At 34.4% G+C, this 25,978-nt stretch overlaps 1 protein-coding gene across 2 annotated transcripts in view; it reads left to right on the forward strand.

Annotated features, from left to right (window-relative positions):
* LRRC49 (leucine rich repeat containing 49) overlaps positions 1–25,978 on the forward strand; it is a 52,567-nt gene that overhangs the window by 22,536 nt on the left and 4,053 nt on the right. For both annotated transcript variants that reach the window (XM_059823925.1, XM_059823926.1), the window contains 5 exons: positions 5,078–5,225; positions 13,117–13,200; positions 17,978–18,129; positions 20,942–21,179; positions 22,476–22,661. In XM_059823925.1, coding sequence (XP_059679908.1) covers positions 5,078–5,225; positions 13,117–13,200; positions 17,978–18,129; positions 20,942–21,179; positions 22,476–22,661 — 808 coding nt within the window. The remainder of the gene's footprint in view (positions 1–5,077; positions 5,226–13,116; positions 13,201–17,977; positions 18,130–20,941; positions 21,180–22,475; positions 22,662–25,978) is intronic.

Consider the following 25,978-nt stretch of genomic DNA (forward strand, 5'->3'; position numbering starts at 1 on the left):
TTGCTTCTTGGTACTTTATCATGACTGTTGCCATTTATTCATTGGGACTCCACTTGAACTATTGATAGATCTAGTCTTAGTTTTCATGTAAGCTAGAAATACTTATTTAGAACTTTAATGCAAATATATAATTCGGTTTTAATTCGTAGTTGGAATAGGTATGAAAGTAAAATCTTCATGTCAAACAAAAGACACTGCTCTTCTATAAATTTTGTGTATATATGTGGGTAGGTAAGTAGATGGATCAGTTTAACTCTTTATTTACCAGACATTATTTTAAAACAAAATATTTCTTCTGATGATCACATTTAGCTTAGGTTTTTGAAATAATAACCTTTTATTGCATATAGCAGTTTTGAAGGCTAAAGAACCCATTAATTCCTGATTTTGAGTTATGTAGTAGATATGTCTTCTAACAGGAAAATTATTAAATATGAAAGTATACTCTTGACCATTTGTGTTCTGATACTTGGCCTGATACTGTTTGAACTGACTGAAGAAGTTATATGCAACCATAATAGTAGTGAATTGCTGTGCTACATCTGAACATTCCTACAACCCTTTAAAATTATTTTGTGTTTTTGAGTCACTTACCTGGGTTTACTGTGTGCTGTATGGTAATTTTAAAAAATATTTTTCCTAGAAACAGCTGTGTCTATACAACTGAATTTTCTATTAGACAATCAAATTGACACACAGATATTCTAATTCATTTATCTGTATGTGCAAAGAGAAAACCTGCAAATGGAAACAAATCACAAAGTATATTGCCAAAACCTGGATTTATTTATGTTACAGGTTAATTAAAATATTTTATTAGTGATCATTAAAAAAAAAAAGTAGCATTTTTGAGGCAGTGCTCCCATGGAAAGTTTTGCTGCTTCCTATTTTTGTATGTCAGCAAAAATCCTTGAGTCTTAAATTGATACGTACTGACATGTATGAAATAATATTTCAGTGAAGGATTCAGGAATGCCTTTTAAAAATTGTCACTATTTAAGGCATGAGAATCTATCATGTTCTTTTTCCCTTGTGCTTCAGAGGAGGCATCAGAATGCTGCTGCTTCTCTGCAGAGCTTTTAGTAAAAAAGGATGTATTGGCAAGATAATATAAGCTAAAACCAAACACTATGTAGAAGCTAATGCTGACCTAAAACTAAAGAATTCCTGCTTCTGGCTTCAGCCCAAAAAAATTTAGCATTAACAAACTGAAGGCATTCACACCTGATGGCTGAAGGTAATGTATATCTCTAGAACTAGTTTTAAAGAAGGGGGAGAAATCCCATTTTGAATTTGTCATGTCGTACTGGGAAGAGATTACAGAAACTTTTCTACAGGAAAGATATGCCACTTAGATTCAGAAAGAGGGTTATTGCTCCTATTTCAAAATGTGAAACCAGGAAAGACCATTTTTTAATCTTGGACACAAAATACATATTTTCACTGTTACACTGCTGTCCAGGTCAGCACTATGCTGTCTTTTTTCATTTAGTAAGGCATGTTGTCTAGCCATATGGAAGAAGTTGGATACAAGCTCAAAGGACATGTAATTGTTTTTCTTCATTTGGTTGCTGAATTGGAAACCTGAGAGAAGGAATGTTCTCAGCCTAATAAAAACAAGAAAGTATCTTCTTTTCTTAGCAGAATGAAAATTTATAAACACATTGTTCAATACTTGAGCAAAAGCAGTACAAGGGGAATGAAAGGTTGACTGTGGTAACATCTGTTTTCATCAGTAGTTTAGTGGTTAGAAACCTGGGAAAACCCAAGTTTTCTTCTTTGACTGAATGTTTTTTGAACATACAGTTCCCTTTTTTGGGTGTTCTATCAGACTACAGCGAGTATGTTGCCTTCCTTCTCTTCTCCAGAGCTTTTGTCCTTTATGGAATATGCTTTAAAAAAGTCATTGATGCAAATGTATAGAGAAGGAACAACTGTCTTCCTAAGCAAGCAGGCTGTAACAGAGGACAAGTGTTCTTGTGTTCAAATCTTGCCTACTAAATGTGTGAATGTAAATGTGTGTCACTGGTGGATGTTGAGCTTACACCACTCCAGAATACTCTGCTGCTTAGTAATTGCCACGTTCTCATATGAGGGAGAAGTGGGTTCGCATCCCTTCTGGCAGAGGGGAGAATTGGATGCAGGACTCTGAGTATGTACACAAGATGTAAAACTGATCTAGTCTGAAAAGACTTCTGGAAAACAGTTTTTGATAATTTAGCCCAAATTTGCAGTTTGTTTCTGTGTTGCTGAAACTATAATTTTAGCGAAGATAAAATTCATCTTGGAAGAAAGGACAGGGAAGGAGAGGTGGTTGCCATAGTTTGGTGAGACTCCTGCAGGAGTAGGTCTTTTGGAAAGAGAAGCAGACATTCCACTTGAGAAGATTGACTGAGGCAGTCTGAGACAGCATCATCCACAGCTGCTTTGTATTTCATGAGCAGGTTAAAGACTCCTTTGTGGTGAACAGAGGCTAGAGAGAGCATTGAGATGTGGTCTGTGATTCCCATAGGGTGGTCACCATTTGGCTCTCTAACAGCAGTCTGTGTGCTGGGAAGCACACAGAAGCTTGGTTGTAAAGTATGCAGTCAGTTTGATAAGTGTATTACATTAAAGCTTTGCTTGGATAAAGATTGGTATGCCAGTGTGATGAGTACAGTATATTAGGTTTTCTACATTGAATTTCTAAAGCTCTATTTTTCATATGTGTATACAAAGATGTGAAAACATAGCTATTTTGTGCTACTGTTTTGCTCTAAAATTGAGCTGCTAATGGGGTGGCTAAAAGCAGTATAACGCAAGCATGTCTGTTTTTGCTCCAGAATGAATGTTCTGGTATGCTGAAGCACTGAGAATTTCAAAGCACAGCAGTATGTATGAGTGGGAGGTCTTGAAAACACTAGCAAACTTTCAACTTTTCTGTCATGTCCTGAAGAGATAATTTTTATTAAAAATCTGCAAATTGTATGTGTAATGGCAGAAGTACTATTTGGTTAAATGTTTGGTGGGAAGTGCTTGGAGTAAATATATTTAATGCTTTCAATAAATATATTTGCGTTATTTTAAACTAATTTTGAAGACCAGAAAATTTTCATGTTTGTCATATTTGTCAAGCAAAATCTATTCTAGCCCAATGGAAATTCAGTTATCTTTTCTTACTCTAACATGTTTACGAGTTTGCTTTACTAACTTTGAGTCATTTGGAAAGATGGTCTTTTATCTTCAGGACATACTGAGTATATATTTTAAGTAATATGTTAGCCTGATCTTCCAAAAATGTGGTTACATGAACTGTTTTATGGAAAGGAAACCAGATTGCAAAAAGAAGCAGAAAATGATAATCAAACTTAACCATATGTATGAAACGCCCGGTTTTTCAGATGTGCTAAGCACCTTCACTGCCTTGATTGGAATTTGTACGTAGTTCATTTTCCATCGGTTCTTACGTTGTTTTAATACACTAAGCAGAAAGGTAGTAGTATCTTCCACTTTGTCATTTTTCTGCTGCATCCATTTAGTATATTGTGTAGAAGTTACTTGCATGCGGTGCTAATTGTGGTGGTTTTTTTCAGATTTGTATTGGGTGATTTTCTTTTCTTTACTCCTTCTAGCTTATGTTGGTACCAGGCCTTTCTTCTACTGGTTGAGAGTGATGGCTGTTTGTTGATGATATTTTAATATTTCATCCATATTTCTTTTTGTTGTTATTGCAGAAGTCTTTTTGTCTAATACCTAGAATCTTTCAGGGATATCTCATTTTAAAATCTGACATTCTGGTAGATCTGAAGCCCTTTGCAGGTGAAAGTTAGTCCTCAGCAGATTATTGTATGCTTTTTTGAAAGTTGAGTGATACCAATGATAAAGGCAGTTGCCACTTTATTCAATGACAGTCTTTTAATATGAACATCTCTACTGCATACAATTTCTGATTCCTAAGTTCGGTGCATACTTAAGGTTTGGTATCCTTCCAAGTATTAGTGGATGAAGATTTTTCCTGCCACCAAGAGTGACAAGAAATATAACCAGTTGATGCAATCAAGAAGATTGTCAGAGTATAAAAAAATGGCAATAATTTAATATTTTCCACTTCAGAAACAGCCTCTTCTTTCAGAATGTCATTAAGTTTTTGTTTATCTAGTAAAGTGATCCTCTGTTTATATTTTTATATGATCATCATTGATTCTTTTGTAATTTTCAGATTTTTTGAACTTCATTCTCAAAAGTACTGAGTCAAATTATTTCATACATTCCACTTGAACTTACTTAACTTCATAACACAGGCTCGACTTTTGAAGGCTAAAGTGCATAAGGATGGGTGCACAGTTGTACATTTTATACACTGTAATCAATTTCTTGAAAGGTGTTGGGGAGTCATATTTATTTCTATAACTGTTCAGCTTTTTTTGAAGTCAAGTTAAATAGTTCTCTGTTGTCTGAGTCAGCTGCTTGCTTTTCACATTCCATCTTCAATGACAGGAACACGATGCAGGCTGTACATCTCTAAATACATTTTACACAGGCCAGTTATTTTTATCAGGAAACCAAATCAAAACCAATCAAAAGCCAACTTGTTAGTGTTTGTAGACTGAACTTGAAACCATAGACAGATGTGTTTTGATGATAATATGATGCTTTTGTCAGTGTTTTTCTTCCGATATTTAACAATGTTGCGAACACCCAGGATCATTCTGTGGTATTTGTGGTTGGCTTTTTTTTGGTATTTTCCATGGTTTTCATGCTGGCTTTGGCAAATACACCTTGTATTATTTTTTTGGAATATGAATTGACATGTATCCTATTTTAGGGGCTTTTTAGGTGAAACTATACTCCCATAATTAACAAGTTCTCCTTATTCCGCATCTCTTTTTACCTGTATGCAAAGAGATTAAAACATTTAACAGCAGTGGCTGTTGGTATTTCAAAATACTTAAAATTTGGTTTATCTTACATAATATCGATGGGTGGGGTTTTTTCAGGACAGGTAGATATTAATGTTGTATCCTTAAGAAGTAAAATCTTCCATCTCAAAATTATTCCTACTCTATGACATTAAAACTTTAAACTTTTTTGGTTACAGTTTTGAGGATATTCTGTGCCTTGCTGAATCCTCATCTTTGTCAGATATCACCCTTGATGGCAATCCAATAGCTCAGGAGACATGGTACAAACACACTGTTCTCCATCATATGATGCAGCTCCGACAGCTAGATATGAAGAGAATCACAGTAAGAAATTTCTGTTTTTGTCAAACTTACTAGATCCTTAAATTCAGAAGTAAATGTAGGGTTTTCTGTGTATACTAAATGTATGTTAAAAATACCACGATTTTTTCTTAATTTAGTATGGAATTGAATGGTCTGTAGACATTACAATATTTAAAACTTTAACTTTTTTTGTTCAGTATTATGTAAGGGTATGCTTTCTTACTTCATTTTAACATGTTTATTTTTAAACGCTTAAACTCTTCATTAGTAAATACTGTGTGATCAATTGCCATCTGCAAAGCTGTTGGTTAGAACTTTCTCAACACAGTCTTTACCGGTTTGCTGTATAGCTGAAAAGGAACAGCATATTTCTTCCAAATGAATAGTCTGTTTACCCTAAAATTGGTGTTACTGGTATCTTCTTTCATTTAAAAATCTTATTGGTTTCTTTAGTCTGCCCCCCTAAGGAAACCTGGTGATCATGCAGTTTCTGTGTGTCTGTTTCTCCCTTCCTTACCTAACCTACTCTACCCATTCATTTCTGTTTCTGCTGCTCAAGTTGAAGTAACCTTCATAAAGAAGGGAGGACTTACGGACAACTAAGTCTCCTACAGACTTCTTGAAAATACTCTGTAAGGTAGAGAATGGAAGGGCAATCACTGGGGGCCTTACGATTAAGTCAACTATTTTATCTCGTAATATAGGAATAGCCATGCTAATGATTCTGTGTCTACTCAAAAGTGATGTGTAAGCATGATCTTCTTACAAGAGAAATCCATCCAACAGCAAGGTAACAAGTATAATACGCTTTACAGGCAACAGTATTGCAGTGTTATCTCTTTTGACCAGGTGCTGATACATATACCTTATTTTAAATGCTCATTTGCTTTGTACAAAGGCTGTACTGCATTTAAAATTGCACCTGTTGTTTTACCATCTAACCTGTTGTCCCATAGCCAATCCACCATGATTCTAAAATAGAGCCAATTATTATGTAAAATATAACATGTATGTGGAAAACATTATTTTTAAAAATAAAGAGCTTTGGGACATGAGAGTTTTACTCCCAGCATTGAAAATACTAAATACTTGTTTGTTCACAGGTATTCTATGGGTTGGGTTTTTTCTTTCGTGAATTTATACTGACTTAATTGAATAATTGCTTTGCTTTTAAAAAGATCATTTTCTCAGTATTATTTCAGAAACTTGAGTCACATAAAGAAAATATTGCTGTTGTTCTACTCCCCCCCAGCCCCCTCCCCGACCTTCTTGAGAGGAGATGGATCCTGGTAGAACTCTCAGTGATGGGAAGAAGTGTAGAAAGAGCTTAAACTACTTTTTAGACCCTGTGGGATCTGTATGGGGAAAAAGCTATTAGAAATGCACAGCCATGGGAAAAAAATTAATCTGGGTTTGCACCTTGTTAAACATCAGAGGATCAAACACAAGACAAAAAAACGTAGAAAACCAGGCTTCACCAGTTGGGCTACTTAGAAATCTACTTGTAAAAAGAATGTGCTTTACATTCTTTTTATTTGCCTTATGGTTTTTGAGCCTTGAACTTTTTTTTAACGTTTTCTCCATGTAGAGGGTGCTATGTTTTCTTCAGTAATAACTGTGTTACCCAGATAATCATATGACTGAAGAAACTGTGATTTTAAGAAGAATAACAAATATGAGGTTTGTGATAAAATTAGAGAGTTGGCAATGCCAAATCCAGCTATGCTGCCTAGTAATGCAACATGCTGTTGTCATCGGCTGTGAGGGTAAATGTAACTTGGTAGGAGAATGTAAGTACAATATTGGGTATGTGCTTTCTCTCGCTCAGTTAGTATACCTAAACTCTAATTACATTTGTAGGATCTCTTCTTCATTAGGCTGAAGAGTGTCCAGACCATTTTGAACTTAGGTGTTGCTTTGTCTTGTAAAGAACTGAGAGTTGGACCGGGGTGTTGGTTCTTTCTGACTAGGAATTCACTAAACTGTTCAGAAGCTTTTCTGTTCGAGAACTGAGTTTTACTCAGTTGTTACTTCTGCTTTTAACTTTTCTTTTACTTACTGGCTTCACTGGGAAAAGAAAATTATTTCAAGAAAGAATAAAATCTGAAGGATATTTTCAAAAGTTTGTGAGAGACTTTGAAGCTTTATTCATACTGGTTTTCAAGAAGACACATGGTCTTTGGTGCCAGGCCTTTTCTATAGGATTCTGTGGAGAAAGAGAACCTTGGAGCAGAGGTCTGGTGGTAACTGCCTCTGCCTTAGGTAACTATTCAGAAACATATAGCTGCCATGAAAATCAAATACTCTGCACTTAAAATAAAACTTTTTTGCATTGTAATTGTTCTAATATTTCTTAAGTCAGGGCAGACTTGCCTTTATTCAAGGGATTGTACCATATTATGACAACTTTTAAACCCTGAAGTGTCAGGAAGTTGGTGTTTTCTTAGGCCATCTCATTCCTAAGCCATTTCTGAATGTAAGTTTTAAGCTCTTAAACCATCAAAGCATGGACCCAGTGGTGGTGAAATCAGTGGAAGTTAGTAATCTGTAACGAGTGTCACTGCGAGACTCTAAATGCTTATTCATTGTCCATGCTAGAAGATGATTTTCAGCTGAAAAACCCAGCCATTTTGTATTGTGTATCTAAAACATCAACTCAATGGAAATCTTTTACTTTCTCAAACTTTGATAGATCAGTCTAGAGCCTTAAGGAGTGGGGAGGAGGCTGAATTAGTGGCTGGACAGATTACTGCATGTCACCTGTGTTAACTGTCTGTAACAGTTACACCGTTACCTCACAACTAAGGTGGACTAATGTGACTTGATTTATGGCTCAGTGAAATAGGCTTATGTGAAGTTGAAGTGTGTTACAGTCAAAGCAAGCCCAGGTTGCATATGTAGTCATTTACATTGTTTGGTTAACATACTATAATGGCGGGTTTTCTGGGCATTGAAGCTTTTTGAATACACTTTGTAGTTTGAACTTTTGAAAAAGTGGACCTATCCAGTGGCGCTTACAATTTAGCTGCGACTTATCTTTTTTCCTCCAGTCTTCCGTAACAGTGAGCAGATATTGTCTGCAGACATGTAATAAAATATTAAAATATGAATGAAATGTGTACCTATTCCTTACTGAGAAATCATTTAACCAGGAACACTTGCTATCCATCACTTTCAATACACTTTCTCAACAGAATTTGCTAAGTGTCTATATATTTGTGTACATATATAATACATAGTATGTACATATATTTTTTAAGTGTGCTGTGGTTCCCAAATTGAAAGACAAGCTGCATCTTTTTAACAGTAAACTTTTGCTTCTTTTCATTGAGGTTTTATAGGTTTCGGATGCTTAAAGTAAGAGAGCTGTGTTTTGGTTTGGTTATTTGCTTAGACATTTCTCTGCTGATCAGGGAGTAGGTTCTACTGCTTTATCCAGAAGAGAATTTGTTGTCCATCACCACCATGGAGTGGTTTTGTGTTTTGGTTTTTTTTGGGGGAAGGATCCCTAATATTTTTTCCTCTTTCCACTTGAAAATAAGATACTTCAGGAACTTCTAGAGTCATTCATGTGGATCGTAATCTTCTCTCTTAAATCACGTCTTGCAAAAATATGCTAAATTAATACTAAAAGTAAAAAATGGAGCTAGATCTCATTTGTCAAGTATCACTTAAAGAATGATTCATCAAAAATTTTGTAGTTGTTATTTTCCATGGCTATATTTCTACTAGAACTATCCTTACATTCTTACTTTGTTCTTGTGTAAAATCAGCCTATGTGGTATACATAAAAAAAGTAGTCTGCCTTTTGCAAGTGTAAGTGGGCTGAATTTTATGTATTTTAAGTGTACTCTGTTTCATTTGTTTATGCTTAAATGTATATTCCTGGCCATTCTTCATACTCTCCTTTTTTTATTCTCATTACCTGAAGTAGTTTGTATCAAGTATACTTGATAGATGTTTCTAATCTATAGTAAAATTATTTGAATAATTTTAAGGTAGATGTACTGTGGAAACGAAATGCTGCATTCCTTGTATGCTAACTTAGCGTCTTATTCTCTTGTGACATAAATGGTATCATTTGTTGAAAAAGAACTTGCTTGAATGACAGCAGCAAATGAATAACATTTACAATAGTAAAGCAGTAGTGAGGAAGAACATGTGAATTCCACTGTGGTCTCTTTAGGATCCTTCTCAGGTCTGGCTGGATGCTACCTCTTTGAAAGACTGATGACGTAATGATGCGTTTGGCCAAAATCTGTGGTGTTACAGTTACAGCAGTGCTCGTGTAGCAGCAGGGGGAGCTATCAGCATGCCAAAGCTTACAGATACTCTGCTGTTACAGCTCTAATGGGAAGTTTTTATAAGGGTGGTAATAGCTTAATGTGCCTTATTCTTGTGTTCTGTTGCTTCACACTGAGAATGTAAACTGCAGCCTCAAAATCTCATTGCAGAAAGTGGGGCTTCTGCTTCTTTAGGAAGTATATTCCCCCTTCTTTATTTTTCTCTCTTTTTTTGCGGTGAAGATGGCTTCTTAGCCATTTAGTAAGTTTTTAGATGGGAAGTGGCGAACTAATAAAGGGAGGAGACTTCAATATACAAGAGGACATCCAAGTCCTTTTGTAATGATCTGGCACTTTGACCTTCTGGAAAAGTATCCCCCTTTGTCTAGCAAGGTTTTGTTTAAAGACAAAACAGTGTTACGGACAATAGCAGTAAAATGAGGGGGAACAAAGAAAAAGGGAGATAGAAAGAACTTCAAAAGAGCGGGAGCTAAAAGAGGAGTGGTAGTAAAAATGAGTTGTGGCAAGGTTATTAAGGGCTTTGTTTTAAAACTTTGTGGGTTTTCTGTTGGTTTTTTTTTTTTTTGGTGGGTTTTGGGGGTGATGTTGTGTTTTTCAAGATGGATTACATGTGTTGTGTAAGATTAATGAAGAAATGTATATGGATTTGATTTCCATAAAAAGTAATTTGGCCCTTGATCTTTATTCAGATGTTTTCTCTATCATTCTGCCTTTATGAATACTGAGTAAAACTAGGATATATTTTCTTTTTAGGCTGAGCTAATCTCTTTTGTAAAAGGAATAGTATTTTTAAAATGTCTGTAATCAGGATAAACTCTTGATCAAGAAAAAAGCCTTATTCAGTTAGTAAGAGAGTCCTGTTGTAGCATAATTTGCATGTTAATTTCATTGTTTGTTTTGAGACATTGTTGGCAGGGAAAGTACTGGACTGACTTGAATGAGGGCAGTAGACCCTCATGTACGGAAGACAGTGTCATAAAGTACGAATTTGGACTGGATTAAGGGAAGGCTTTGAGAAGGAAGATGGAGTAAGAAGAGAGATTTGTGGAAGATGAAAGAAAACTGACTTAGGGAACTTTGTGGATGTTTGCCTTAAAGTCTGGAAAAAACACCACCTTAATTTGTTTTGAAAGGAATTAAAATTACTGAAGACTAATTTCCTATAGATTAGTGTCATTTTGTTCTCTAATTCTCGCCTTCCCCAGTGTGAAACACAACAATACCTCAGTTAGTTTGGAGCTAGTCTGTAATGACTGGCCAGCTGTTTTCTGCCAAATAGAATGGATAATTTCTGCTTCCTCTCCCTTGGTGGGAAAACTAGTTTACATTTCTTTCTACATACCAATTTTATATAATCAAACATCTAGGAAAGAAAAAAAACAACTTAATTTGAGACTTCTATACATGCTTTAAGTTATTTAATATGTTCAATGTGTTTGAAAAGTCATTAGGGAAGATGAAGGCACTGGAATGGTAAAAAGCTTGTTTCTTTAGGAGCCAAGTTAAAAAGCATAAATGCAAGGTCAAATGAAGAGATTTAATTAGAAAATAAAAAAACTTCCCACTCTAAACCACTTCCTATAGAAAGGTATCACTAATGTAGTTTGCTAGTGTTTATATTTTATTTTAAGACTTCAGGTTTTTTTTAAGTAAACACAAAGTTAGTACACTGTAACACATAACTGGGATAAAAGGCTGTCATGAGAATAATGTTTGTAGTTCTTAACATTTGGAATCATAGCTTGAGGAACAGTGCATTTTTATTTTGCATTATTAATTATACATTCATATTTGTGGCATATTACCTGCATGGGGTTTATTTTATGATTTTCACAGCCTTACCCTGAAGCCTCCCATTTAGGTATTGGGTTTCATTGTGTGGTATTGTGTTGTATTGGGATCGAGAAGGCCTTCTGTATCTGTGTGTGGGTTTATTTAATTATTTATTTACTGTTAATCCTCCTTTAACATGGACGAGTGACCTCCTGAGGTTCCTTCTAACCTGGATTATTCTGTAATTCTATGACACCAGCCCCTTGGTAATACCCTATTTAGGAAGAACTGAAACGCCCGGTAGCAGAGGAGGCTGCCAACAAAACTTCACCCTCAAATGGCCAGAAGTTGCTTTCAGAACAAAAAAAAAAAAGTTAGGCTTTCCAATTAGTGTTGCAGGGAAATTCTTGCATACGGTCGGGTTAGAGAAGCTTACTCTATCCAAAGCCTCATGCCATAATCTGCATTAAGGTATTCCTCTTGTTTAATATATGCATATTAGGTTAAAGTCATGGAGGAACAATTTGGAAGTTTGTTGTTTAATCACCTCTCATACTGATGTCAAAATCCATGGTATGCCAGTGGGTTTCAGGGGGGTTGTACACAGATAAGAGTGAGTTTGTTATGTGAAACTAACTTCGTAGGCTTTGGAAATTATTTTCTTAAAAATGTGATAGCGATGCTAAGTGTGAAGTTTTGTTTTATCTTACAGTAAGCATTCACCCATGTGCTTAGGGGTTCTTACAGTGCTCTAAACATAGCATATTTTATTTATATAGAAATTTTGACATATGAATATGTCTTCATGGTTGATGATGTTTTCTGTTCATTTTTGTTTGTTAATTTTCTTAACACACAACTTTTTCCAGAAAGTGAAAAGGTTAAGACAGGAGCCTTCTATTTTGAGGGAAATCAAAACACTTTCCGTATGTTCTGGGAAGATAATTTAATAGAAACACTCAAATGGCATGTGAAGTAAATCAAAATAAGTTTAAGTATGCTTCCCAAATATTTGTGTTGGAAGGACTCTACACTTTTTACTTCATAGTGAACATTTCTTTTGTTACTTGGAAAATATATGTTCTAAAAATACTGTGCTGTGAGAATGTTTAGACTTCTGTAAACAGGGAGCATTCAACCTAATATGGGTGTATTGCAGTATTAAATTGCTGTACCAGGAAAATTAAGCATCTTCACTTACGTGACCTTCATTATTTAGGAATCAATGGCTTTCTTCTTGAAACGTCTTCTTGAATAGTAATAATATTGATGAGAAATAATGTTAATGTACTATAGTTAACTTGGAAAATACTCTTTTCTTCTCAAGTTATCTTGCTGATTGAGAAAAGTAAGCCCCTGGAAACAGTTTATAATGATAAAAATCGATCTTAGGTAATGATTTGAGCATAAATAGAACTCAGCTTACTTGCTCTGTGTCTTTTCTTACAAAAAATCCTACTAATTGCAAAGACCACTACAGAGATACAAAGACATAATGCACTGTTATATTAAAATGTTGTTCTTCACTGTCATACTCACCATATGCTTTATACTTTTTCAAAGGCCTTTATATAGTTTTAAATAGCTTTATCTTCAGTATTTGTATCTGAGTAGATAGGTATTTCTTCTGTATTTCTTATTTATAATTACCTATTTTGTTGGTTTTAATAATATTTAGAAACATTAAAATGTTAAAAATCCTAAAATTGTATTGAAATTAAAACTTGCATTTCAAATAGCAACACAAAAATACATTTATAATTTATCAGTAATACTTTTCAGACCCTGATTAATTCCTCCTTTTATGAAGTAGTTGTTCTTTTTTTTTTATCCAGGAAGAAGAAAGACGTATGGCATCTGTTGCAGCAAGGAAAGAGGAAGAAAGGAAGCGTGAAAGCCATAAACAGACCTTGCTTAAGGTATTTTCTATGGCTGTTCTAAGGCAACTGTAAACCAGTTTACAGCAATAATCTATATCCTAATATTTTTTGCTGTACTTCCTACCTATCCCAATATGCCTCTATCTCTTTAAACTTTTTTTTACAGCTTAGACAATGCACTCTACAACTGAAACTCTCTTCAGTCAAATATGCAAGTTATACTTTAGCAAAAAAGCCCAGTTGAATACATGAGTGTGATACATGTAAAAGGATGGCAAACTTCTTTTTCACAAATCCAGAGATAAATTAAATCCAGAGTAAAGTAAAGGACTTTTCAGTGATTTCAAATTCCTTGTACTTGGTATCCCCCATTTCAGGTGAGTGCTCTAACTGCTGCCCTGGAGGGTGTTCTGAAGTAGTTTTTTCCTTCATTCTTTCCTGTTGAAGTTCTTCCTTTTTGTAGAAGGAGTTCAGCAGTCATCAGAGCAGCAGCTAGACTCCAGCTGTCGTCTTTTTCAGAAGAATGCTTATCTGCCAGACCACCTGGCCTGGTTAATGCTTATATACAGGAAATGGATTAGCTCTAACAGGGGAGACTGAGGTGCACTCCGGAATACTCTTATGGGGCTGGTGACTAAATGTCCTATGTTGCTAATAGGAGACCAAAGTTAAAGGATGTAAGAATGTCTGCATTCCATTTGTTGTGTGAATATCGCCATTTGTCTCCAAATCATTTTTCTTTGGAGAAAAAACGTGCCTAAAACTTTTCGTCATCCAGTAATGGTTACACAAAAAGCTCTTTAAATTTGGCAGTCAAACAAACAAACAAACAATTTTCATGTATCCATATTGTTAAGTTGCTTAGGTAAAATCATATTTCATGAAGGGCATTAGACTGCAAGTAGCTGCAGGAGGCTGGAAGAAGTATAGCAAATGTATACAACTCTGAAAAATAAAAAGACACAAACACAATGTTAATGGTGTATTAAAAGATGTTTTAAGTATATAAAAAAAACCCCAAGAACCTAAATATGTGAATGGGGAAACAAAAAGAATTCCATGTCTAGTGTCTAAGAATATATTTTGATTTCCTGTATATTTGTATCGATGTACATTTTAATCTTCTGTTTAAAAAAAAAACTCAATATAACAAAGAAGTCTTAGATACAGTCTTTTTTTTTTAGTAGTGTCCTGGTTTGGGGTTTTTTTGTTTGTTTGGAGTTTTTTTCCCTGTAAGATACTGATGTATTTAAAGTCTCTTTAGGTTTCAAGTTTTGGTGCCAGTTGTTAGTAATGTAAAGAAATGGGAAATTAGTAAATAATGTTAACGAATAGTGTTATTGTATGCTGTTGAAAAGCTAGCTGTGTCTCTGGACTGGAAAAAAAGTAGGTGTTTATTAAAATTGTTTATTTTGTAATTCATGTTCTTAAGAATTGATGTAATGTTTCCTTGTAGCAGAGGGATTGTTTGTCTTGATGGCCTAGATTTCTCAGTGCATTTTGCAAGTAGAATCTTCCCTTAGAAGAAGAAAAAAATTTTTTTAATGTATAATGTCATTGTTACTCAAATTTCAACATTAAATTTTAGATTTTTTAATTTAATTGAGGTATCTTTCTTAATCTATCTTATCTTCAAATAGTTAAGTGGCATAAGAGCATGATTCAGTGATTTTGTGTATCTTTCCTTTGTAAATATGTTCTTTTGTGTTATGATTCTGTTTTCTTTTTTCCTGTTCCACACATTTGAATTGAAAGGAATAAATCTGCTCACAGATAAAATGTCCAGTGAAAAAACTATATGCAGTGTAAATGAAATTATAAGTACTTGTTCAGTAGCAAACAATTGCTGTTTTCCTGTATTCACTGCATCAAAAACTTGTCTACCCTAACAGCGGAGTTTCTTCATCTCTCTGTTTCCAGACTCTTTTTTTATTGCTTAAAACCCACTCCTCTAGGAAATTGTGAGGTGTACTTCAAAATGTACAGGAATGTAATTCCTTTCCAACAGAGGCTGAACTTAATATTTACTGGAACAAGAAACGGTTATTGCTAGCAGAATCTTCACACTTCTAAAACTTGCTTTTTGTGAAAGGAATTCTTGGAAGTTTTCAAAGCTCTATAGGAATCCAGCAGCCCACAACTGAGGGCTAGCAAAGCAGTAGAGCTGTACGGTAGTTGAGGTTAGGAGTCACTCACCCTCTAGAACAAACAGAATTTTCTAAATGTGATTGGAAGAAAATGCTGACTATTTGAACTTCCCCTACTTTCTGTGACATGGAGCCCAATCATCACTGAAGTCTGTAAATGTTGGGTGCTTAGTGTTCTCTAGCCAGGTAACATCATAGCTCTTTGGGAAAATTGAATGTGAAATAGACTTTTGAGCTCTTTAAAATGGAAAAACTTTCAGAAGAAGAAAACTTTTTAAAGTAGTTTCCATGTACTTTCAGTGTCAGTTATAGACAATTATGCATGTAATTTTTATCGATGTTTAAAATCTAGTAGATCTATCTCTGCATTATCAGTAATTGAAACAGATCATGGTGTTTAGTCTGAGTGTAATAGCTGCAGCATGAGGGATTTGCATGTAGGTATTAAATGTTTTACTGTGAAACATTTATATGCAGTTGTTCTTTCTTCTTAAGGAAATACTTAGGCTCCACAAATCAGCAGTCACAGATGAGGAAATGCTTGCTTTTTTTGTTGATCTGCTATTTTCTGTTTTTCAAAGAAATATTCATTTATAGTACTTTACACTTCACATATCCAATACTGAGCACTGTGAGGAACATTCTTAGTGAACTACATTGCAGTGATGTCCACAACTCACCCACTGTGAAAGAAAAATTATGTAAAAATGTGATGGTAACAGTCACATGTTACTTTTATAGATTAAACCTAGGAGCATAGTGAGTATAGATCAAACTTAATGTATCAAAACTGTTAATTTCAAATTATAAAATGTGGTTTACTCTGGTCCCCTGCCTTTCTCTATAGGCATATCAAATAAATTATCTTCTTTTTTTTCCTATTTGAAAAAAGCCATAGAGTCTGTCTTAAACCAGAAATCTAAGTGTTCGTTTTTAAAACAAATAAATCCTTTCTAGCCTTCAGGATTTTTGGTCCAGCCTTCTAAATCCTAATTAATATTGTGTTGTTTTCTTGTATTGTAATCAGCCTAACAAAATATTCTAAAGGAGACAGGAACTAATGTAGTGATATTAAAAATTATTATATTAGACGGGCTTTTAACACTGCTGAGAAATTTATAAAGGTGGTTAGCTTATGCTCTAGGGAAATAATTGTTAACAGGGATTTACCTTCCCCAAGATCATTTTAGACCCAATTTGAGATCATTGCAAGTTGAAGCTAACAAATACTTGCTGTTTCAATCCAAAATTTCATAGAATTGAAGTAGAATATTCATTAGTACATTGAAGAGTATGCACCTTTTATCCTTCCCCTGTTTATGAGTGAAATTAGTGACAAATACACAGGCTGCCTATGAACTGCTGTTTATACTACATAGGGCAAACTCAGGTTTGCCTTTCCTCCCCTCCATTCCAAAATATCAGGACGTGTATTTGTATTCCAGTTACAATAGTGGTATTCTGAAGTATATGAGAGAAATTAAAGGATTCTTCCTAGGAGTGGGAAGCTTTAAATTAAGGTTGTTATTTTGTATGGACTTGAAAGTTACATTTCTATAGCAACATCCATTTAGAGTATGATATTATAAATCAAGAAATCACTGGCTTTGACTAATACTCTCTTTTCTCCATGTTTTGTGGATGTAAATTTACTTTCTATAAGCTCCTTTATAATATTTGCCTCTCAGAAATTCTAAGTCACTGAGTTTCCATTGAGAGTAGTGTAACAGTGAGATGGCTGACTTCCAGAGAATTAGATCTGGTTCAGAAAAAACAAATGAAGTGATACTAACAATGAATTTGCCCTTTGATACTATTTATGTTGTGCAGTTTTCATTTGATGAGAGTTCAGCTGCAGGTCCATGAGCTCTTACAAAGCACCTTGTTCTTTAACTGCTTAAAGTTTGCTAAATTGGTTATATTAAATCATATATATCTATATGATACAATAGAAAAATAAACTATATATATAATCATAGGTAATGACATGATTTGCATGACTGTACAAGAACAAATACTTAATAGACTTTTGAAATACTGGTTCATTGACAAGACCTGTCTAGAATATAAAAACTACTTAAAAAAACTATTACAAAATACTTGAACTTAGATTTGTGGTAGTCCTTGTGTCTATCATGAAGGTAATTTCATTTTCTGTTTTTATAAAATTGACTTTTTCCATTTTTCAGAAGATAATTTTTTCCCCTATGCAGAGTATGTTGCAATAACTGCTAAGACTTACAGCAATTGCATAACTATATTAGCTTAAGTGCTAGGGTCACTCTAGCAGCGTGGAGGAAAGTACAAGCAGTGTGCCCTGTTTTGTGGGAGGAGTATTACAGGTAGCTTCAGACTGTCAAAATGAGACTTCTGTGGTTAACCAAACTAAATAGTTTAACTTTATTCTTTCACAGGTTGCAGATTTGTTGTGTTGCTTTTCTTGTTTCTGTTATTGTAAGTTTTGTGAGATCATTGTTTGCTGGCACTTATGCAAAATAGCACTAGAATGATGTCTTGGTTTTAATGCATAATCACCAACCAGTACTATTGTTTCTTCAATTTAAAAATCTTTAAAATGTTTTGATTAAGCAGAATATTTCTTTCAGAACAAACAAGTATGTTGATACTGCACTGTCGTAAGTTATTATGATTTTTATATCTTGTTTCAGGAAAAGAAACGGTTAACGATTTGTAATATTGCACGTCAGTGGGAGATACAGCAGAATCGAATAGCTATTGTGGCTTCTTTAAACCAGGATAAAGATAACGAACCCTGTCAGATCAATGGCAGTGCTGCATATGTATTTCCTGAAGAAAGCAGGTATTTTATTGGGAAATATTTCTTCTTGTTCCTGTCTTAGATTCCAAGTTACTTCTTCTCACCTCTGAGATCTCGCTGTATTTCATTATCAAAAGTAATATATCCAAATCAATCCTGAAAAAATGTTTTACTTCATGATTAAACCTGTTGGCCATTAGTAATAAGTAATATATATTAAATAAGAAATGTAACAGCAACTCATGGACTAAAGAAGTGCAAGCTAAATTATCATGTGATTTTGCTAAATAAGGGAGGACTTCATATTTGCGAGAAATGTTAAATATGAATTCTTGAGCCTTCTTAAGGCTGTTCATTTCCTTGACAACTTAGATTGTTGCCTTTGGTTGAAATGAGCAAAATGAGGATGTGCAAGCATTACAAATGTTGTAACCTCGTTGTGTGTCAAGAGGTTTCATAAACTGAGTGTTGAATACATGTTCTCACTTTGAACAGCAGCATCTCTTATTGGACCACTTTCATACCCTTGCTGTTCTAACAATAGCAATTCTTTGACTTACTTTTATTCCCAAGGTAATTTTTCCTAAGGTAATTTTTGTATTGTTGGCTTAAAATATAGTTACATTATTTTTGTGACACACTTTGTGGCTTGCTTATTTGCATCTAAAAGGCGGCCATCTGGCATTCTATATAATTTAAAAACCAAATGCAGAACTTAATGAACAACGTGTGCCTTGGATTGGCTAAAACTGAACTAGCACACATTCAATCTGGCTAGCTCAGGCAAAAGCCTGAAAAAATAGTCTGTACGAATTCAGTAGCTAGTACAGCTTCCTGCTGTGCTTGATCAACACTGGAAATGTCAGGTAGGTGCAGGAAGTCTTTGCCTCACGCAAACAGAACACATCTGAGTTTCAGTCTAGTAGTGGCTAGACCTTTTTTTTTCTTAGCGTTTTTAAATTGCTATAGCCCTTGCTGTTCTTGTGCTTCCAAAGCTTTCCCCCAAATTTATGTTTTAGCCACTGCTTTCTTGCTGCCTTCATTTCTTAACAATTTAATTCAGTGTTAGTAATCATCCCCCATGACCAAGTCAATGTAACTATGGTAGCTTGAGCATTGTCCTGTTAATGAACAGATTCTCATTGCTTGAGAAATCATGCTTTTAAGTAACATATTAAGACTTTTTCCATGGAGTTGTGGGAAAGATCTTGGTATAATGCTATCTCTGCTTATGCTGGATACAGTGACTAAAGTTGGTTTATTCCTTGTATTTCCTGACCACGAATATTAGGAATCTTTTGTCAAATCAACAGTAATAAAATCCAATGTATGAAATCTGTTTCCATGTTCTTGTGAAAGTTTTTGTAGTGAAGATTTGTAGAATGTGTTGTAGAAATCAGAGTGGTTACTTTTATGAAATATAAAATTTCACACACACCCCCCCCGATGTTAACAAAACAAACCATGTGCTTTATTTGCATATATTATAATTCTCTTATGCAAATTACAGTGCATTTAGTTTTCTGAATTGGAAGCTTAGGTTTGGAATTTTTCTTTTTCATGTCTGGTTAGAGAAATGAAAGTGTGATAGTGATCTTTATCACCAATTTATATTAGTTTAAGCAGATCAATGAAGATGTGGTGATGTGTGTTAGAATTAGGAAGCTGTAGATGACACTGCCATTTTTTGCTGTCAAGCTTTATTGCTCTTTAACCCCCTCTAAGTTAAAATTGACATTGATCTACTACTATGTTTTATAATAATGAAGAATTTCAGAAGGTATTTTCAAGATGAGTGACTAAGCGATAAAATGGCAGGCAAAATTAAGCATAGAGAAGTAATTACAGCTTCATATTGAAGTGATGGGCTCTCAACATTTCCAGTCAATAGTGAAATTTTAGAGTTCTGGTTGATTTTGTCAAGAAAACATCAGTCTAGTGATTACTAGTAGTCAAAAAAGCAAAATACATTAAAAATACTAGTAAGGTAGTAAAAGAATAAAATAGTAACAGTCACTATGCAACTTTCTAAACCTGTGATTTGTGCTCATCTTGAATTCCCTGTGCACTTCAGGTCTAGTCAGCTGAGTATATCATGTTGGAAGTAAGACAGAAAGAGATGAGAGTTGACAATACCTGGACTTATTGCTTAATTTTTAAAATTGCTCTTGTGAAATGGAAAGCTCACATTATTTTAAAGAAATACTTAATTAAGGATTAAACAAGGGTAATAAACCATAAAATTATTCTCATCTCTAAGCAGAATAATGAATCCTGATGTCCTGATCAGATAATGTGATGTATGGGTTTAAGGAAGGAGTTATACTCTTGTCAAGAATAAAAATAACTCTTCACTACTGTGAATAACATTGTCCTGGATTGGTTTTAACAACTGTCTGTTCTTAAAGGGCTTACTCATGTTATAACTTTTACTTTTCATATAGCAAACAATGTGAAGGTGACTTTGCTTGAATAAATACATTGTTTGAAGTTGGTTTTAGATAACATATTTCGTGTTGCTTTAGATAAGTTAGCATTCTGAGTTAAAAATTTTAAGCAGGTTATCAAATATAAGCGATTTTTTTATTTGTTTAATTCTCCCCCCTGTTCAACTCAAATACACCCAGAACCTTTCTGCCGAAGTAGAAGAACATTTGCAAGGTTACTTGATGGAAAGAGGATTTTCCAGCACTTAATGTTTTTGAACCAGATTGGGTACTGCAAATGAATGAATGCTGAGAAATGCAATCATATTTGACAGTTGGGTTTTGGTTAATGAAAGGACTATCGTTTAATAGAATGATGTTACTATCTCAAAATCTCATTTGTATCGCTGCATTTTTTTCCTCCACAGGTCTCTTGATACAATATTGAACAGTGCAGTACAAGGCTTGTCTGTTCTTGAGTGTCATTTAGTGGAAGTGGAAGGAGACACTCTTTGCTTGTATGGTGCCGGAGCGCTGGAGTGCCTGGATCGAAACTGGAGTGTTCAAACAGCTGGAATTATTGTCACAGTCTCCTTTATGTTCATAGAATTTGATGAAATTGTTCAAGTGTTAACAAAACTGAAGATAAAATTTCCTAATTGTGTGGTAAGAATGCCTCAAACTTCAGCTGTGTGAACAGCTATGGAATATGTATTCTCTAATACAACCTTAATTTGCCATAGTCACCCTTGAGTGCTTTCGTATAAATAGATGCATTTGTGAATTACATATTTGCTTGGTGTTATCCTATAATGCTAACTTTAACTTGATACTTCTTAAAAATCAAGAGTTCCATTTAGATTCTCACACAGGATGGTGTTTTCTTTTCAGACTGGTTATTATTTCTCTTAATTCCTTTGACCTAGCTGATTATTTTCAAGTTGCAAAACTGATGTTTAAATGCAGTATCGCTCTTCTACAATATTGTTATGGATCCATGGTATCAGGAGACTTTCATTTGTGTTGTGAGTTCAAAGATCAAATAGCTGATAGGATAAAAAGAGAGAGGCAAAATTAAAAGGGAGTAGCTGGCTAAATCAGTACAGCTTTTGGAATTCCTCACTTCCTGAAGCAAAACAACGTAAATGAGACATCCCTTTAGTACTTTTTTCTTGGACATTTAAATCGGTCATTTTGAAGCAAATAGTAAAATAGTGATGACTTACATAAAGCAACTTGTTACTCAGATGGTATGCCTCTTGAGCTCCCTATTTCTTTTTAAGGTTTTGAGTATAACAGAACTTAATGGTTTCACTGAGATAAGTAAATTTCTCTTAAGTTCCCCACAAATTTACCTGTCTTAATCAAACAATTGTTCCATTGTGGGGGTGAAAGATTGGTGGGGGACAGCAGGATCTCAACTAAATTTTTATTTTCACTATCAGTTTTTCCCCTTCCCTCAATAATGCTACTGTGTAACCAAATATACTGTGCTCATAGGAGCACTGGCATAGGGCATGGTTCATAGAAACAGGAGGGTATGACTTAACGACAGCTTGCTATGGCTGAAAAACCAGAATATTTAAAAACATATATTGTACTTATTTTTATGTGTGTATGTGGCAGTTGCTTTACTTGCAGAATTAAAATAAACATTGCTTAAGTAGTATCACTGCTTTTTGTTATACTGAAAATAGTAGTGCTGTTACTAAAGGGTTTATAAATTGCTTAGGGACTTGTACTGTTGACATTTCTAAATATATGTAATACACCAATTGGTTGATAACACTGTTGTGTTTTTCCACAAAGACCTCAAATGAAGTGAGCTCAGTTGCTTCATCAGACCTAAAGACTGTTTTTATTTGATTTTGAAAATTGTTTGAGTGGCACAGAATAGGAATCATTGTGTTCACTCGTTATTGTTTCCTTATTTAACTTATTGTGGTTTGACTTTTTTTTAAGCACCTGAAGTTTAAGGAGACAAATCTTGTGACACTGCAGCAATTCAATGCATTAGCCCAGATGCATCGCATTGAACAGTTGACAGTTGATCCTCAGGGAAATCCAGTTGTCAGCTTTACTTTGTGGAAATACTATGTTCTGTTTAGACTGAACCATTTTAATCTACAGAAGATAAATGGACTAAAGGTAGGACAGTGGTGCTTCCTTCTTACTATTGGTCTCACAAGATAAATCAGCATTTTTTTTTTAAAAAGCAGATGAATTGCTAATAAAATGAGCAGTGTCCGTTCAGCATTAGGAGGAAAAAACATTTAAGAAGAGTTCACCATATAATTTCTTGTGCTGTGCATTTGGTAAGTCCCATGGCACTGTATTACAATTAGCAAAGTTGATAAGATTCTTATTTGCCATAAAATGTTGTATTGTCTCAGATGTTTGCAGTTGCAAATGTCAGTCCAAATCTATACCTGAGTGGTAGGGATATACCTGAAGGGAAGACTTTTTGTTATTATTTCTGCATGTGTTTCTATTTAAAAAAAAATATTAAGAACTGCATGATTTTACTTGATTTTAACAAGCACTTCTTTATTATGTTCAAAACAGTCACAGCACTGACATCGAATATTTATGCAAAAATGTGCATTTGATAGACTACTTAGTCATTTATGATTATTTATATTTTCCAGAGTTACAAAATATAGTTAAAATCATAATTTCTTCCTGAAGCCTATCACAGAAAAAAGTCTGTCTTTTTTCTTTTTTTCCTGCTTGCTATGTACAAGATCATGGGGGGGGGGGGGGGGGGGGTGGTGTTTGGGTGTGTGTTTTCAGTTTAAATAAACAGAAAGTTAGGACACGAATATTGCTATTCTTTGTACTTTGTATTCCCCTTTACATCAATTGAAAGTAAATTTATTGAAGCATATAAAATGTTTATTCTATGTTTGGGCAAATAGTTACGAAGCAACAGAAGGTTTGAGTGTGCATCCAATTTTAAATGCTAAATAAGTTTAAGTGGTGTTATGGAAGTTAAATAGAGCAAAAATAATATGTAACTTTAGTGTTTAGATCTGGTAGTTTAATTTAATTTGGTCACCATCATCATATGTTTTAGATTAGATATTGTACTTGTTATCTGATACAACCATAGCGTGCATGTTGTGGTTTACTTGGTTTTAGTTCTGCAAAACATGCATTAGGTGCACGGAAGAGCAGGAGTGGGTTAAAGAGCTTACCTGAATTAACTGTCAGAGAAAGGATAAGAAAAGATGAAGGATGAAGGCAAATATGACTCACTCCAACAGCACAGTATCTTGAAACGGGGGGAAAAAAAGCGATAGTCAGTAATTCCATGAGAACTTTAAAATAACCTTGAATTTAGTACTTTACAAAACATGCCCATCAAAGTTGATTTTTTTAAAAAAAGGCAAAAAAAAAGGTTGAATATGGGTTTAAAATTTATTTCTTTTTTACTGCATCGTATTTTCAAAATCAACACTAGTGATTCAGAATAAAAGAAAATCCAAGATAAATCTTACCTGTTTGATCTTCATGGAGGAAGAAAGAAAAAAAGAAAGTAACACAACTATTTAAGTAGACTTTTTTTTTACGATCTCAAGGTCAGCAAATTCAGTCTTTGAAGGAAAGCTTTGGATTTAATAGTGCTTGGGGATGAATTTAGTAAATGGATTTACATGTAGCACAGCATGCTTTTTATGCAGGACATATATCAAATCTTAAATAGTATGACTGAAGAACGTTTTTGTCCTCAACAAACTTTTTCAGCCAGACCACACTGTATGGAGATAGGCACACAAATTTTTTCCTAGTGTCATTCATCATTTGAAAAGTGTCATAGTCAAGCAGAAGAAGGAGATGAACTGTGATCACAGTTTTTCATTAGTCTACAGCAGAAGTCATGGTATCCAGCTTTGCATATATATATGTGTGTGTGTATATATATATATATAAAACCTTTTCTTTTAAAATCAATAATAGAAAAACCTGTTTCAATGTAAAGAATACAAACCTCTGCATTGTGCTCTCAGACCTTAGATCAGCCCTAAATGATAGATGCAGATGATGGAAAGGGAAATGTCCATATTCTGCTATTCTGATTATCATTTGTGTGCAATGTTCGGGAAGACTACAGTGTCACCAGCTCTGAGGTACATAAAGTTGGGGAGTAAAAGCAATATATACTAACTGAATTAACTAAATAAATTGTGTAACTGTAGCACTTTTAAACTTAAAAAAAAAAAAAAAAAAAGTATAAGGAAGCTTTTATTTTCTTCCCAACCTCCCCCTTCCATTCCAGTTATGTTCCAGGCTAGAAGCTGAGTGTTAGTCTCCCCCTAACAATGATTTTTTTTCCCTTGTCGAACTGTTACATTTACTAACTATGGAGAAACAAATACTCTTTATTGAGACTATTTGAAGACTTTCCTGGTGATAGTAATCTCAAATTAATTAAGTTGCTAAACTTTCTATGAAATGCTTGGCGCCAAGTGGTATGGCATACAATGTAACAGATGCATCCCATTTACTGGATTGGTGCCTGTTTTCTGTACTTGGCAAGAAGCAGGCATAATAGACTTACATTTATGTGATCTTACCGTTACTATCGTTTTGTGATTAATGGAGCAAACAATGTACTAGAGTAAGACAGGGAACATGAGTTTCTATGAACTAGAGAGTGTATTCAGCCTTGCCGTCTCTGTTGACCTGGTCCTTATGCTTCTCTTAGCATAAATAAATAAATTAAAATCACTTATTTCTCCAGCAGACATTTCTGCCTGCAGTGGTCTTTGTTTCCCTAGCTGCCTTCTGCACTCTTTGTTTTAGATTTTGTTTCTGTTAACAGGCTGTTCAGCAGGGTCATTTACTCTTAGGCTACTAAGTAAGACTTACTTAATTTTAAGTGAAAATGAGCAAATCTAAACACTGCGAAAATGGAATTGACTTTACATTTCTAATTTCCTGACCTGTGTTTTTTCGGGTGAATTTCTGCCTGCATTATGCTGTTGCAGTATACTTTAAACAAGGGTAGATTGTATAGTCTATAAACACTAAACAAGAATATAATAATTCTATCTTGATTTGGATCAAAATTCCATTTCACTCACACATTTGAATAATATAGAACACAAAAATTGTCTGGAAGTACTTAGTAAATATTGTGAGCATTGAAGTTTATTTAATAACGGTTTGCTTTCCAAAGATATGTTATAAGATGAACGGAAATTAAATTTGATCCAGAAGTTAAGAAGTTACTAAGTCAGTTTCATTGTCCTGTGTTATCCAGGTCAGATTTAGATCACATAAAGATTCCTTCTGCACTCAGTGGAAAGCCAGGAGTCTAGAAACTGTGCCAATAAACTTTTGGCAGTTAAAGTTATTTCATAGTCTGGCCATCGGGCAGAAGAAACACAGGCCATAGTCTCCAGAGATTATGAGCCAAGACAAACAAAAAACAATAACAACAACCACCAAAAAATAAACCC

This window comes from Gavia stellata, chromosome 13 (assembly GCF_030936135.1).
Source record: "Gavia stellata isolate bGavSte3 chromosome 13, bGavSte3.hap2, whole genome shotgun sequence".
NCBI classification, from domain to species: domain Eukaryota; kingdom Metazoa; phylum Chordata; class Aves; order Gaviiformes; family Gaviidae; genus Gavia; species Gavia stellata.